The sequence below is a fragment of the Bos javanicus genome, chromosome 5 (assembly GCF_032452875.1).
Source record: "Bos javanicus breed banteng chromosome 5, ARS-OSU_banteng_1.0, whole genome shotgun sequence".
Lineage (NCBI taxonomy): Eukaryota > Metazoa > Chordata > Mammalia > Artiodactyla > Bovidae > Bos > Bos javanicus.
In genome coordinates, this window is record NC_083872.1 from 28,192,853 (window position 1) to 28,209,980 (window position 17,128).

Consider the following 17,128-nt stretch of genomic DNA (forward strand, 5'->3'; position numbering starts at 1 on the left):
CAAGGACGGTGCTAGGCCACTATATCCTGGAATTTTATCCACACCACCTTCACGCTATGTCTTGCAGAAGAAACTAGAGCTCAGGGACCCACAGTAGGCGGGGCCAGCCTCTACCCTGAGCTCAGGGGCACACAGCTGGGATTTGAACCTCGTGTGAGTGTTTAGTGGTCATGTCACTAAACCACAACTGCCTCCCTCTGTGCACATCTGTAAACTTATGAATAGATTCACCAGTCACTCAGAGCTTAAGGAAACATCACTCTTGGCTTTGGTGGAGAAGACTCATGCCTGAGTAATTCATGAGAATTCTTTAAGGGGTGAATATATGAACATGACAAGCTTTCAAAAAGCCTTTGATATGACTGCCTTTTTTTTAAATGGAGTCTTTTTGGGGTTTGGAGACCTGCCATCACTGATAAATTACCTCAAAGCTAGACAACAACAAGAAGCAAAAAAACAATGTGGCCCAGAGGTGAGTACACAGACCCTGGATCCAGACTGCATGGGTCCAAAACTGGGCTCTGTTCATAGCTGAGTGACTTTGAGCAGTTTACTTACCCTCTCTGTGCCTCAGTTTCCATCTTCTAAAGTGAAATGATAAAAAGAGCACCTCTCTTTCACCTCCTAGGGTTATTGGCAGGATGAAAGAATTTAATATATGTAAAATAATTAGTGCTTGCCACAAAATAACCGCAACATGTGTTTATTGTCAGTAGTATTCTTTTGCAGAATATAAAATTGAAATCCTTCCTGGGATAAGGGCCATGGCCTGCCTATCATTATATCTGTGATCAGAGATGCAAGCATAGAGAGAAATCCCTGCCTCTTCTGGGCCATCAAGCTCCTCCCTGCAGTAAACTGTCCCCCCTACACTGATGAGGATATTACAAGTACTGGTGCGAGTGGGACGATGGCCCTTCAGCTTCACTAGAGACCGAACTGAGTACCTGAATATACACGTATACAGCACAGTGAATCTCAAAACTTCTGGATCCGGGCCCCGGAAGCTAACAGAAATGGAAGTCCCCATTCCATCACTAAGGGCAATAGAAATAATTGAGACCAGAAGTGAGAGGTCTGGAAAGACACAGGCTCTTTTAAAGGACAGGATTAATCCTAGGTCTTCTGACCACCAATGTGTCCCCTCCACCCTCCAATGGAATTCTGAGGACAGAGCCCTCGGAGAGTTCCAGAATCCACAACTATTCTAACCAGCCCTCTGTGCTGTGACAACATACAGCTCAGAAGTAGACCTTGTCTGGAGTCCAAATCCAAGGCCCCAGTATCAGCTCCATCTCCCCACTCCCCAACCCTGTTCAGGAGCCACCGGTCCTGAGAGACAGCTCCGTCAACTGACCCCTCCCTCTGCATCTCCCTAGTCTCATCAGCCCAGCTGGACCTCGATGACTTGTCATACTTCACTCTCTCACCCTCCCTCTGGCTCTGACCTCTTACCTACTCCAGGTCCACAATCCTCACCTCCCTATAGGTTCCCAGTCCTGGACAGGCTTAGGCAGAGGTACAAGGGTGAATGAATCACATACATGTTGCCCATGATGCAGGATGGTACAGAAAATGAAACATCTTGCTGTGTGACGTTCAGCAAGTCACTCCTCCTTTCCGGGCTTCAGTGTATTCATTAGTGGAAAAAAAAAAAAAAATGATTGGACCAGATAGACGCTAAAGTCCCTTAGCCATTTAAAGTTCTATTTTTTTTAATTGAAATATAGTTGATTTACAATGTTGTGTTAGTTTCAGGTATACAGCAAAGTGATTCAGTATATATATAGATAGATATTATTTTTCAGATTCTTTTACATTTTAGGTTATTACAGGTTATCTAATATAGTTCCCTGTGCTGTACAGTAGGACCTGTTGTTTATTTTATATATAGTAGTTTGAATCTCCTAAACCCGAGCTCCTAACTTATCCCTCCCCCTGATCTTTCCCCTTTGGCTAACTGCAAGTTTGTTTCTAACTCTGTGAGTCTAATTCTGTTTTGTAAATAAGTTCATTCAGTTCAGTTCAGTTGCTCAGTTGTGTCCGACTCTTTGCAACCCCATGGACTGCAGCATGCCAGGCCTCCCTGTCCATCACCAACTCCCGGAGTTCACTCAAATTCACATCCATCGAGTCGGGATGCCATCCATCCATCTCATCCTCTGTTGTCGCCTTTTCCTCCTGCCCCCAATCCCTCCCAGCATCAGAGTCTTTTCCAGTGAGTCAACTCTTTGCATGAGGTGGCCAAAGTACTGGAGTTTCAGCTTCAGCATCATTCCTTCCAAGGAAATCCCAGGGCTGATCTCCTTTAGAATGGACTGGTTGGATCTCCTTGCAGTCCAAGGGACTCTCAGGAGTCTTCTCCAACACCACAGTTCAAAAGCATCAATTCTTCGGCACTCAGCTTTCTTCACAGTCCAACTCTCACATCTATACATGACCACTGGAAAAACTATAGCCTTGACTAGACAGACCTTAGGATCGCTTTTTTAGACTCCACATATAAGTGGTGTATTTGTCTTTCTCTGTCTTACTTCGCTTAATATGATAATCTCTAGGTCCATCTATGTTGCTGCAAATGGCATCATTTCATTCTTTTTTATGGCTGAGTAATATTCTAGTATATAAATGCCACATCTTCTTAATCCATCTGTCGATGGACATTTAGCTTGCTTCCTTGGCTTGTGTAATCAGTAAAAGCTCTATTATTCTTTAGTAGATGTGGGACGGGACAAGGAGCTGGAGGGAAGTAGGGAGCCACGGTGCCATGCACTGTGCTTCATCCCTCACAGCTCACTGTCTGTAGCTTTCTGTCTGTGAGTGGAACAGAATGATCGCATCCAGGTACATGCACACGTCTGGGCATCTGTGTGGAAAGATGTACGTGTGTGAATATGTGTATACCTGTGTATATGTGCTGAAGAGAGGACATTTGTGGGTACATGAGGGTATGACTGCAGTGTGAGTGCATAGGTGGACTGGTTTGGGTGAGACGGGGTCACATATGAAGAACTGGACTCCACACTATGGTGGGAGTGGTGACAGGCAGGTGCTGCTGGGGGTCATGCTGGGGAGGTACCCTCTGACTGGGGAACCCTAGCTCTAACTTGGGCTCCTCTACCTACCCCTCTTGCCCTATAATTACTGCAGCTCCAGCCAGGGCAGAGGGAGACCAGCTGGCCTTCTTGAAGTTGGACAGCCTTCTTCAAAGGTACTCAAAACTTTCCCCAAGAACTCCAGTAAGTGAAATATTGATTATATTCATGGAATGCCTACTATGTTTTCAGCTCCTTACATATAGTAATATATTTAATTCTGAAACCTCCCTGTGTTAGGTACTATTCTTATTTTACAGATCAACAGTAGAGAGATTCCTTAGGGAGGAAAAATACAAGGGATAAATGAATCTTCATTAGGTGTAGAGAGAGCAGGAATGAGGCCCAGAAACAGTAAAAGCAAGATTGGGAAGAGAATCTGGGCCCTTTCTTCTTATTCCAAGCTGGGCTGGTTGATATACTGTAGCTAGAATCACATCAGGAAGGGCTGTATTTAAATGCATCAAGAGACTCCCAAGGAGGTCCCTAGGGTTAATAGTGGGAGAACAGGGCCCGATTCGTCCAAGGACAGAGTGGACCACACAGGACCACAGGGCTTCAGCCCATGCATATCTACTACATGGCAGACTCTCGAGATGGATGGATGAGGTAGGTCACGGTCCTCAAGAGATGCTATGAAGTTGCATGCAACACTCCAAGTGCTGCTATCAAGTGTGAGGCAGGGGTGGGGGCAGATGGGGGCTGACCCCTCAGGATCTCTTTTGATGAGAAGCAACTGGTGACACCTCCCCTTCCTTTCAGATGTCACTCGACTCACAAAGCTTTGTAAATAGATGAGGACTGACTCTCCATAAATGCCCCAGACTGGAATGTGGCCTGTGGCCAGGAAAGCCACTCGGAAAATAGGTCCCCAGACCACAAGCATTGGCCTGGGCCCAACAAGTGACTAAAATCTGACCCCATGGCCCTTGGCGTCTCTAGCCTGACATCAGGCTTCGGATTTGGAAAGAAACCATGTGGTCTGCAACCAGTCCTCAGTGATACTGGTTGCAGGACGCTCACCATCAATCCTGCCTACAGCTCCTGGGGCGCATGGGGTGGGGGTGGGGTGGCAGGGAGGGGCATAGCTCTTCCTTCTGTACTTCCCATAATCTTCCTTCATTGACATGATCAGCAGGGCAGAAGGTGGAAAAACCTGACTTTGAATATCAGAGAATCTCATCACCTCCTAGCAAAATGCAGGGAACACAAAATCCACCTGAAAAAGTGTGCAGAGGAGCGGCTCTGCTTTCAGGCAGCTGCTTTGCATTGGGTGTGTTGGTCAGAATGTTTATACCGTTGGTGTCGGTCAGAAAGGATCAAGGAGGCTGATACATGAGTCCAGTGGGGCCCTGTTCCCTTCCCTCAGGTGGATGGCAGGCTGCCAGCCAAGTTCTGGTCCCATTCCTCTTGCATGAGACTGCTCTGTTTATCCAGGAGGTAGGCCTTTTGGGTACCTGTTCTCTGGGCAGGAACCCAGAAAACACAGCAGACACTCTGGCACTAGCAAACCTTAAAAGGTAAACCTGGGGCCTCTGGCCAGTGACTCACCTTAGCCCCACCCAGGGAAATAGAAAGCAGGGACCACTGTCCACCAGATAGGTTGGTGATGTAATCCTTTGTGCAACAGAAAAGAATGTGAGCTCCTTGAATGGAGGCTTCTCTCAGGCCTGTGTGGCAAGGAAAGAACCCAGAAACCCAGCCTTTCTCAGGCCACCCCACCGCAACAAACTGGCCTACCTTCTGCACCCTCTCCCAAAGGTGCCTTGTGAAAATGCAGACCAAACTACACCAGAGACCTGGAAGTAGCCAAACTGGAACTTCTGATTCCAAAGCTCATGTTTTCCTCCTCTGTGGTATGTTGTTCCCAGCCCACGGTCAGATGATTTGTTCATTTAAAGCCTGGACCACCCAACTATGTCCATGTCCTCCAGCCCTAATCTGCCAGGGTCATTTTCCCCCAGGCCTGTCCTCAAGTGCTTGCACCAGGGCAATAGAGTGAGGCTCACCTTCAACCCCATCATTGTGTTTCTTTCTGCTCCATTTCCTGGTTTAAGGCCTGCCCCCCACCCACCACCACCAGACCATTGCCCAGGACTAGAGTGCCTTGTCCACCAAGCACTATGCCTGACCTTCAGTGGCCATTCGGCACTTACAGAGTGAGTGGATCAATGAATGCAGTTCTCAGCAGCTCTGGCAAGATTAGCTGCCTGTGGACCCCAGGCTGGGAATCAGTCCACCATCATGCATCAATCAACCCCTTCTTTCCCTTTCACTGGGTTTTCCTGGTAGCTCCAGGGGCCCTCACACACACACACACACACACAAACACACACACACACACGCACACGCACACACACACCACACAGAACATCCCTAACCCTTAAGATCCTGGTCCTCTGATATCACCATCAGCTGAAGTCATATGAACCCACACACCCAAAGTGGGGTTGCTTCCTGGTAATGTCTCCCCTTTTCTTATCCCTCCCCCAAATCCAGCCAGCTTTTGTCTTTGCTCTGGGGATAGAGAGCCTGAAGAATCTAGGCACAAACAGCAGGAAGGCTCCAACTGCTACATAACTTTTTACTGCAGAGGAGGAGTCCCAGGAAAAGAAGGGGATGCGGCAGTTCAGAGGGGAGGCGTGCTGGGTCCAGGGAAGACAAACACCATTCTTCCCAGTGGCACAGCGTCCAGCCTATCCCCACACTGGGGACGGGTCTATCATGGTCCAATAAACTACATTCAAAGACTTTATACCCTAGGGTGGGGACAAGAGGGAGAGGTAAGACGAGGGTCGGAACCGTGGGAGCGGGCATCTGAGACACAGGTCCAAGTCACTGGAGAGGAAGCTAGGGTTCCTTGACTTCTCTGGAGTACGGCAGGAAGGATTCAGCATCCGCTTGAGCGGCTGCAGCGTAAACCCCCGACACAGCCGGGGGAGCCGCAGAGCGCATAGCCGCCGCTAGGGGCGCTCGTCTCCACGGCGCTGGGACCCGCTCCGGGCGGCCGCAGTGTCTCAGGGCCCGAGGCTGAGCCCGGCAGGCGGGTGGGAGCACTTCCCAGGACTGAGCGGAGAGCGGCTGTTGGAGGAAAAAACTCTTAAGTCTCCCCTGCCCTTTCTGCCCCAGAAGACAGACATACAGATATACAGATGTGCAGACACCTCCCCCTACCAGAAGACAGACGTGCAAACTCCTCAAAGTGACAGATACACAGACCCGATCCCCTAAGAAACAAACTCGGGAATGTCCCCTCCCTGGAGTCAGCCCCAGATTCTCCCCCACGCGAGAATAAAACAGTCTCTTCCACGGGGATAAATCCACAGACCTTCTTCCCACACCCCAGGACACATCTATAGATCCCCCGCCAAAGAGCAGACCACAGAACCCCCTTTCCCAATACACTCAAACACCAATTAACCACCCCCAAGAGAAAAAACAGCTCTCACAAAGGGGAGACACACAGGGGAAGAGGCTCCCTACTCCTTCCCAGAGAGGATACATGCCCAGGGTTGGGAGGGGATGCTATGTGGCCCCTTCCACCCCAGGTTACTCTCTTATTTACTTACTGACATTTCCTGCCCCAAATCCCAGATCAAGCCTGCAGGGAGAAGGAGGCAGCAGATGAGTGAACCCATCTACCAGGCAGAATACTCACCATTCTTCAAAACAAAGCACTTCTGGCCCTCTCCAGACAAGGCAGAAATCCTTCCCTTCTGAAAGCTACTTGGGTCTCTCAGATCCACTCAGCCCTTTTGAGTAAAGACTCCTTCTGGACCTTTACACCCTACCCTTCCTGTCTTAAATTCAAATAATTCTTTTACTAAAGAATTCTTAGAGAAGGGAGAAGGCGGAAGATCTACACTGTCTTTAGCCTAAACTTATCTTGAAATTAGACCCCAGGATGGGGGCATTTTGAAGGCAGATCCCAGAGGATATAGGTCAGTTGTCTGGAGAATATTGTTCAAGCCTCACCCAGTCTGTTTCTACCAGTGGGTCCCTAAGGCGGTCTTTTACTCTCTGAGACTCAGTTTCCTCATCTGTAAAATGGAGATAATAGAACCTCCCTCCCAGGAGTTTAAAGGAGACAATACATGCAGCTTGTCTGCTGCATGATGGGTTCCCTTTCCTTCCCCTCAGCCTAGTGGGCCCAGCTGGAGCTGGAAGCCCTTGGGTCTCTACCTGCCTAATGTTAAAAGCCAGGCCCTACCTCTTGCCATAAACCCTGCCTCCCCCAGGCCTGGAGGAGAGAGGAGCAGAGTTGAAGGCACCCACACCAGGGATCTTACTCCCCCTGGCTGGGCCTTGGTCCTTGCAGTTGTCTCAAGACAAACTGGCTCCTGCTTTCTGATCCTAAGAGTGGAAGAGTTACTCATCACAGGTGCTAAAGTTACTTGTTAGCTGGGACCCTTGGTCTAAAGGTCTGTGAGATGGAGGGAAAAAAACTGACTCCAGGAGAAGAGATCCCTGGATACCCAGCTCACCTCTCCTCACCTTATCCCCAACCCCAGCTGGCAAGGACCCAGGCAGTATCCTCCCTTAAGCTTCTCTACTCCTCGCCTTGACCACATCTGAAGCACTGCCTAGCCCTCACCTGCTCTCCTCACCCTCCAGCAGCTTCCTGTAGATGGCGATCTCGAACTCCAGGCCCAGCTTGACGATCATGAGCTCCTGGTACTCACGCAGCTGCCGCACCATGTCCTGCTTGGCCTTCTGCAGGGCAGCTTCCAGCCAGACCAGCTTGCCCTTGGCGCTTCCTGAGGCACTTTCCTTCTGCAGAGCAGCTGGGTCCTTGCCTCTCTCTGGTTCACAGGCCTGGGGGCAAAGGGAAGACCACAGACGAGGACATCCTCAGCCCCTCCCCACTCAAGGGTCCAGACCTTTCTCCATAGCCGGAGGGCCGAAGAGAAGTTAGAGATCGCTAAGAGGAATGAGTGTGCCTGCTCTGAAATCTGTGTTTGTGTGTCTGCCCCACTCCCAGGGTGGAGGTTGTTGGGGACCAGCCATCTTAGGTGACTGAGAGCCTTTTGCATCTAGTATGTGGATGTGCCTGCTAAGTCGCTTCAGTCACGTCCAACTCTTTGTGATCCTATGGACTGTAGCCCACCAGGCTCCTCTGTCCATGGGATTCTCCAGGCAAGAATACTGGAGTGGGTTGCCCCGCCCTCCTCCAGGGGGTCTTCCCAACCCAGGAGTTGAACCTGTGTCTTCCGCAGCCACACCTTGGCAGACTGGTTCTTTACCTCTAGCCCACCTGGGAAGCCCGCATCTAGTATAGTAACACTTCCAAAATGAGCTAGGGTCTGGGAAGCAGCAAATACATTTTAGCATGTCATTCTGGGGTTATTGTTTCATCAGGGAAATGAACAGGAAAAGTATCCTTTCCTCACAACAGACTGGAATTTGTAGTCTCTAAAGAAAAAAATATTGATAATAAAGGCCTGCCTTGGTGAGGCATACTTGCTGCTTAGAGAACCAGTCGGGGAATCAGAGCAGCTGAGGCTGCCGGGAGACTGCCAACAATGGGCCCACCCAGCCACCACTCTGTCACCCCTGGAACCTGAACAGTTTGTCCCCTCCTCAAAGTCGGGGTTCCTGGAGAAGGGAGAACCCCCACGAATATCCTGCAGAGCCTGAGACACTTGTCTCTGCAGAAAACAAGAACTGACTGGAAGCAGAACCTCTTCCCTTTGCGGGGTGGAGCGTGGGCCAACGCAGGAGCTTGACCAAGAGGGTGGCTGAGGGGAAAGAGGAGCAGGTGAGAGGGAGAGAGGTGGGGAGAAAGAGGGCATTCATGTGGGAGCCTTCTCTTTCTGGAGCCTAAAGCCTGAGAAACACAAATGCCTACAGAGCCTGGCTGGAGACATCAAAAAGTATAGGCCAGTGACTTTCCTGAAGGTTCAGTGGTGAAGACTGCACTCCCAATGCCCAGGGCCTTGTTCCATCCCTGATCAGATCAGGGAACTAGGAATGCTGTAACTAAGACTGGACACAGCGGGGATGGCGGGGAGGGAGGGGAGAAGCAATAAAGGCCAAATATAAAGTGTATATGGATAGTACCCAGCTTCACAAAGAAATACACACACTCTAATTTTCCTGAAATCACAAGGATGTCTTTCCTGTTTTCAGTCTTTCATTTCTTCACCTTAGATAGAGAGCTAGATCCAGAGCCTAGCTGTATCTCTTTGACAAGGATGACAAGAGTACTAGCCAAGGTGAGGATAAATGGCAAAGATCCCTCTGCCTCAGTGTCAAAGGATGCAGTTTGGAGTGGTGGAGTCTGCGGCACGCTGCAGGAGCATGACCCTCATGTGAAGATGAAAGAGAAGACAGAGGCCTCTCTTCTCTCACCAGATGTTACTGTGTGAGACCAGTTTAATATTGCCAGATCTGCATGTTTGTAGAGGGAATCCATGATACTGAATTTCTAGGTAAGATCTTGACATTTCTGAAGATGGGCTCAAATTTCACACTGTAGGACAATCACAAAACATACAGACTTAAAAATATATATACATAAAAAAATGATATACAAACTAGCATCCATATGCATAGACTTTTACCTACATGTTAATTACTTAGACACATTAAAAAAAAATTCAAAGTCCTGGGCAAATGGAAGCATGGTATATACACACATAACCACACTCCTCTTTGCTCAGACATTCACAAAGAGAAACTCTATCCAAAGGATGAGGGGTGTCTGTCTAGTCTAGTCTGGGATGCATCACCAACATCACCACGCAGCTACCCCGCGCCCGCCCCTCACCTGGCTCTTGGTGCCATCCACCTCCACTGTCAGCCGCTGGATGGCCTGGTTCAGCCTGTTTAGCTCCTCCTTACTGTGTCGCAGGTCCTGCGTGTGTTTCTGCACTGTTGCCTTTATCTCCTCGCACTGTGAGGTGGGGACAGCCAAGTGAGTGGAGGCTTGATCAAGAAGATGAGGAAGCAGCAGGTGCACTCACTGGAGACCAGCAAGACCGTTCCAGCACCCACCCACCCACTTGCTATCATGGGTGGGTCATTTGACTCCTCTGAGCCTCTGCTGCTCCATCTATAAGATGGGCATGGTCATCCTTTCTATCCCCAGAGGTGGTTGAGAGAAGGAAGGGCACTTGGCTGGCACCATGGCACGTGGGCCACCAGGTCTGCGGATGCCAGAGGTGGTGTGGACTCAGCCACAAAGGGTAACAGCACCGCAGTCTGTTGAGTCTTTGGACTGAGACCACACAGAGCTGACCCCAGGAATCAGGGTAGCTGACCCTAGGACATCAGTTCTCGTCCTTCACTACACAGGCTCATCTAAACGAATACAAAAGGCAGGTAAAAAAATTCAACACTCCCGAATTTTAAAAATACTTTTTCAAATCTAAGAATATGAAGAAACTTTCCTAATTTGATGAAGGTTTCTAATCATTGACAAAGGACGCAGTTTACAGCTACTTCCCCAAACCCCAGGCCACTCTGGGACAACATTATGGGATGACAAGGGACAAAATCAGTGGGTCTTTACCCTTCCTGCATCCTGTCTGTACATGCCAACATCTAACCAGTCGGGTACGGTGACCGATGTTTTCACAGTGCCTTACACTCTCCAGTATTTTCCCTCCACCATCTCCCTGGGGCTCAGGACCACCTGTGAGGTAGGCCAGGGAGATGTTCTTGTCTCTATTATCTTCCCTTGGGCAAGCTGATGCTCAGCCACCATGCAAGAAGTAGGGACCCTGAGGGATATGACCAACCCTGCCAGTCAATGGCTGAGCCTGGCTGCATCTTAAGTCCACACACTTTGCTCTGCTCCCAAGGAACAGATAAAGTCAACAGGCCCTTCAACACAGAGAATAGGAACCGTTCACTCCAGCCCAGTGCAAGTTTCCTTCCAAGGTATTGATAGATAGGGTGTGGGGAATGGATGAAAAGAGACTGTGAAACTTCATCTCCGACCAATCTCTGCCCTGTTCTTACTGCCCGCACCCGCTCTCATTCCCAAAAGCTGAAGACACAGCAGGCAAGCTTGTGCCTGGCTGGGTCCAACAGATCTGGGTGGAGTTCAAGACTCCTCCTCCTGTGTGAACTAATGAGCCATCCAGACAAGTCTCACCATGATAAGCAGAGCTGTTTTCTCCTCGAAGCCTCCTGTGGGCCCTGAAGCTCAGCTCTAGCCCAGAGAGCTCCTAGAATGCTCAGCTCTGAGGGACAAACCTCTTCTTCCTGGGGGCTCTGTGACTTCATCTTGTTACATTTGCAGAGTTCTTTTTGGGGGGAGTGGTGGAAAGAGCTGTCCTGTGAGCCCAGAGGGGAACATGATAGTCTCTGAGCTGCAAAGGACCTGCAAAGAATAAGAGGAGGAGGAGGAAGCGGGGTAGGGGAAGGAAAATGACTTCAGGTGGGGGAAACGTGTGGAGCTGGGGAGTCTGGGCTTTGGGAGTGGGCCACAGGGAGCCACAGAAGGCGCTTGAAGAGGCCAGCAGCCTGGTGTATGTACGATGCAGTGTGGGAAGGCCTGTCTGGTAGCAATACAGAAGACAGGAGGGAGAGAGACTACGGCTGAGAGTCCATTTCCACTAGTAGGTAGGAAATCTGGGAAAAGACAGAACTCCAAACTGAAGGAGTAACAGGGACCAGAGAACACAAGTTGATCGGCATTTTCTTTTGTTTGATAAATTTCTCATACATGCAAGAGTATATGTAGCATGCATTTAATGATTTAAATAGCGACATAATAAAACAAGCCCTTGTGTGCCCACCAGTACTTCCAAAGCCCGCTGTGGGACGGACCCTTCCTGCTTACAGCGTCCTCTCCCTCTGACCCCATTCAGTCTCCAAGGTGACCACTATCTTGGGTTTCTGCTTTGAGCACCCCCTTGCGTTTTCTTTATTGTTGTATCATATGTGTATGAATCCCTAAGCAACTGTTTTAGTTTTGCCTTCCTTTAAGACTTCTATACGGAGAAGGCAATGGCACCCCACTCCAGTACTCTTGCCTGGAAAATCCCATGGACAGAGGAGCCTGGTAGGCTGCAGTCCATGGGGTCGCTAGAGTTGGACACGACTGAGCGACTTCACTTTCACTTTTCACTTTCATGCATTGGAGAAGGAAATGGCAACCCACTCCAGTGTTCTTGCCTGGAGAATCCCAGGGACGGGGAAGCCTGGTGGGTTGCCGTCTCTGGGGTCACACAGAGTCGGACACGACTGAAGCGACTTAGCAGTAGCAGCAAGACTTCTATAAATAGAATCACATGCAGGCTTCTATGACTTGCTTCTCCCTCCTCAACATTCTAATTGTGAGATTCAACCATTCTGATGCGTTAGCTTAGTTTGTGTTGCAATGCTGTAGAGTATCCCAGTGAGATTATTGCTCCTAGGGGTATACACATGTGTGCTTTTTTTTTTTTTTTTTTGGTCATAGCAAACAATGCTGCTATGAACTTTGGGGTTTGTATTTGCTAGTGTACTTTGGCAAGAGTTTCTTTAGGGTACTGACTGTCAAATTTTTTTTGTAGCCATGGCTCGAGTTATAAGAAATACATTTTAGGGACTTCCTTGGTGGTCCAGTGGTTAAAAATCTGTGTTGCAAGGCAAGGAAGACAGATTCTAGCCCTGGTCAGGGGCTAAGATCTCACATGCCACGGGAGCAACTAAACCCAAGTGCTGCGATTACTGAGCCCACAGGCTCTGGAGCCCACGCACCACAACCAAAGACCCTGTATGACTCAGCGATGATCTCACGTGCTGTAACTAAAACCCAACACAGCCAGTTAAATAAATAAAAATTAAGTAAATTTTTTAAAAATATATTTTATATCATGGATCAGTACCTATACACATATCCACACACATGAACTGAAATAAATTTTATGAAACATTACTTCTACTGTAAAGTGCCCTCTGATCCTCTAATTGATCACTTTAATGTTTCACTTCAATTTATGGACCTAGGTTTTAAGTAAGGGCTCGTGTTCAGGTTTTCATATGTTTTAGTTTTTCCACCAAGCCTTATGTTTAGGTTTCATTTCTTATAAATAGCATATTAATCTCATTATTTGTTAAATAGTGTAATGAAAACGAAATATCCGTGAACTACCTTACTGCCACAAGAACCCATTCTTTCCTCTCCCTCTCACTCTGGAGGTAACCACTTCCTTGAATTTGTGTCAACATCCCCTTGCTTTTTTTTTTAAGTTTTATCACATACATTATATATTTCTAAAAATATATCTGTAAGGTTTTCTTGTTTGTTTTTTAATAAAAAGGGTATCACACAGGGCTTGCTTTTTTTGTTGTTGTCTTTTAACATTATATAGCTAAGATTCCTCCCCTAGCATTCATAGTATTCTCTTGAGCGAATATACTACATTTCTATGTTATTCTGTTTTATTTTTTCCTTTTACAAAGTTGGTTCTACAACCATTTTTCTAAATGACCCCTGATGCACATATGTGAGAATTTCTCTTTGATACACATCTGAGCTCTAGGAGTGGAACTTGGGGATCTTAGGATGGTCAAATGTTCAACGTGACAAAACAAAAATTATCCGCCAAAGTTGTTATAGTAAGAATTTACACTTGGTCAGCACTATATGACTTCCCAGGTGGAGTTAGTGGTAAAGAACCTGCCTTCTGATGCAAGAGAATCAAGAGACACAGATTCAATCCCTGAGTTGGGAAGATCGCCTGGAGTGAAACATGGAAACCCACTCCAGTATTCCTGCCTGGAGAATCCCATGGACAGAGGAGCCTGGTGGGCTACAGTTCAGTTCAGTTCAGTTCAGTCGCTCAGTCGTGTCCGACTCTTTGCGACCCCATGAATCGCAGCACACCAGGCCTCCCTGTCCATCACCAACTCCCGGAGTTCACCCAGACTCATATCCATCAAGTCAGTGATGCCATCCAGCCATCTCATCCTCTGTCGTCCCCTTCTCCTCCTACCCCCAATCCCTCCCAGCATCAGAGTCTTTTCCAATGAGTCAACTCTTGTTATGATCAGTGCATTTTCTTGGCAAAACTCTATTAGTCTTTGCCCTGCTTCATTCCATATTCCAAGGCCAAATTTGCCTGTTACTCCAGGTGTTTCTTGACTTCCTACTTTTGCATTCCAGTCCCCTATAATGAAAAGGACATCTTTTTTGGGTGTTAGTTCTAAAAGGTCTTGTAGGTCTTCATAGAACTGTTCAACTTCAGCTTCTTCAGCGTTACTGGTTGGGGCATAGACTTGGATTACTATGATATTGAATGGTTTGCCTTGGAAATGAACAGAGATCATTCTGTCATTTTTGAGATTGCATCCAAGTACTGCATTTCAGACTCTCTTGTTGACCATGATGGCTACTCCATTTCTTCTGAGGGATTCCTGCCCGCAGTAGCAGATATAATGGTCATCTGAGTTAAATTCACCCATTCCAGTCCATTTCAGATTGCTGATTCCTAGAATGTCGACATTCACTCTTGCCATCTCTTGTTTGACCACTTCCAATTTGCCTTGATTCATGGACCTGACATTCCAGGTTCCTATGCAATATTGCTCTTTACAGCATCGGACCTTGCTTCTATCACCAGTCCCTCCACAACTGGGTATTGTTTTTGCTTTGGCTCCATCCCTTCATTCTTTCTGGAGTTATCTCTCCACTGATCTCCAGTAGCATATTGGGCACCTACTGACCTGGGGAGTTCCTCTTTCAGGGCTACAGTTCATGGGGTCATAAAGAGTCAGACACGGCTGAGTAACAGGCATGGCATGACAGCACTGTATGAAAGATTCATACATTCTCCACATGTCTTAATTTTCAACAATTTAATGGGGACTTCCCTGGTGGTCCAGGGACTAAGACTCCATGCTCCCGATGCTAGGGGACTGGGTTCAATCCCTGGTCAGGGAACTAGATCCCACATCCTGCAACTAAGAGTTTTCATGCAGCAATTAAAGATCCCATTTGCTGCTACTAAGACCCAGAACAGTCAAATACATAAATAAATATCTTTAAAAAAACAATTAAATAGTATAATCAATCTTATTTTTGACCTTGCTTTGAATTTTCATGATTACTGTTGAGGTTGAATAGCTCTTTAAATGTTTATTATCCATATGGATTTGCTTTCTTTTGATCATTTTTTTCTATTGGATTGTTTGCCTTATTCCTATTGAATTACAGATGTTCTTTATATTTCTAGTTATTACTATTTTATCACTTATATGTATCACAAATAGCACTTTCAAATTTATAGTTCATCTTTTTACTTTCTTTATGGCATATTTTTATCAATAAAAGTTCTTAATTTTAATGTAATCTAACTTATCAAACTTTTATATTAAGCACTCTGTGTGACTTGCTTAAAAGTCCTTTTCTATACCAAGATCAGAAAGGTAGTCTCCATTTTTTTTCTTCTTAGAGTTTTAAAGTTTTGCATTTGACATGTATAATTTTAATTTGCTTGAAATTGGTTTTGTGTATCACAGAAGTCAGGGATCCAATTTCATTCTTTCCCATGTGGATAACCAATGTATAGTTCTTTCTCTGCTATTGATCTGTGGATCAAAGATATATATAGATATATATCTATATAGATATAGATATAAGGTATATTTAGCTTTATATATTATATAATTTTATTTATGTCATATTTATTTAATATATTTATATTATATATACACACAAGAATAAATTGACCAATGTAACAAAACAGAGAGCCCCCAAATTGATATGTATTATATAAATGTCATATATACATATATGATGCAATATATTATACAGTATGTCATAAGCATAAATAATGCAATACATATGTTTTATATATGTATGTATACAATACACATCAATTTAAGGGCTCTCTATTTTGTCTCATTGGTCAATTTGCCTAATCTTGTATAGATACTGCACTGAATTTCTGTAGCTTTCTGAAAGGGCAAATATTCATTCTTTCTTTTACATCAGTGCCTTAGCTATTCTCAAACTTTTCTCTTCACCATAAATTTTAGAAACAGCTTGTTAAGATTTATATAAACCCTTGTTTGAAATTCAATTGTAGTGGCACTGATACTGTAAATCAATTTAAGGAGAATTAATGTCTTCTTTTCTCTCAACAATGCTGTATCTCTTCATTTAGTTAGGTCTGCATTTTAACTTTCATTTCCTATAACATTTCGTTAAATGTTTGTATTTCTTTAGGCATAGTTCTCTCACATATTTGTTAGATTTATTTCTAAGTATCTTATGGGTTTTAAAGTCATTAGCTTATCTATTTTATTGGGAGATAATTTACATACAGTAAAATACACACAGTTCAACAAGTTTTGATAGATGTTTGCTCTCATTCAACCATCACTGAATGAAGATAAATGACATTCCAGCAAGCATCTCAGTAGTTTCCTTCATACCCCTTTGCAGCAATCTTCCCACCTCATCCAAGACAACTACTGAACTAATTTCTAGCAATGAAAATTAGTATCGCCAGTTGGAGAACTTCCTATGAATAGAAGCACACAGCATATACTCTGATTATTTTCACTTAGCATAATGCTTTTGAATCATCCATGTTATTTCATGAATCAGTAGTTCATTCTTTTTTCTTGCTGAATGATAATCATCACATGAATATATCTCTGTTTATCCATATACCTATTAATAAAATGTTTTTATTGTTTCTACTTTGGGGCTGTTATGATTCAAGCTCCTAAGTAATTCATGTACAAGTCTCTGTGTAGACCTCTTTTCATTTCTTGTAGATAAATACCCAAGAGAGGAATTGCTGTGCCATTTGGCAAATGTATGTTTAAATTTATAAGAAATTGGCAAACTGTTTTCAGAGGTGATTATATCATTTTATCCTCCATGAAAATTCCAGCTACTCCAGCTACTAGGTCAGTCTTTTAAATGATTAGTCTTTTAAATGATTAGTCTAGTGGGTAAGCTTTTTCTCATTGTGGTTTAATTTAGGTTTCTCTGATGACTAATAATGATGAATGGCTTCTCACATACTTCAGTTCAGTTGCTCAGTCATGCCCAACTCTTTGCGACCCCATGAACTGCAGCATGC

At 45.8% G+C, this 17,128-nt stretch overlaps 1 protein-coding gene across 2 annotated transcripts; it reads right to left on the bottom strand.

Moving 5' to 3' along the window:
* Window positions 1–5,665: 5,665 nt before the first annotated feature.
* On the bottom strand, window positions 5,666–11,488 carry LOC133247348 (keratin, type II microfibrillar, component 7C-like). 2 transcript variants are annotated; one of them, XM_061416002.1, is made up of 5 exons: window positions 11,197–11,488; window positions 9,865–9,990; window positions 7,703–7,910; window positions 6,665–6,696; window positions 5,666–6,176 (listed from the first exon to the last, which is right to left on the bottom strand). In XM_061416002.1, exons 1-5 carry the CDS (start codon window positions 11,197–11,199, stop codon window positions 5,946–5,948), a joined length of 600 nt encoding a protein of 199 aa, XP_061271986.1. In that variant the 5' UTR covers window positions 11,200–11,488; the 3' UTR covers window positions 5,666–5,945. The 2 variants fall into 2 exon arrangements, with proteins under 2 accessions (XP_061271986.1, XP_061271987.1); XM_061416003.1 differs by having other exon boundaries at window positions 7,690–7,910; window positions 11,197–11,485.
* Between the last annotated feature and the right edge of the window lie 5,640 nt (window positions 11,489–17,128).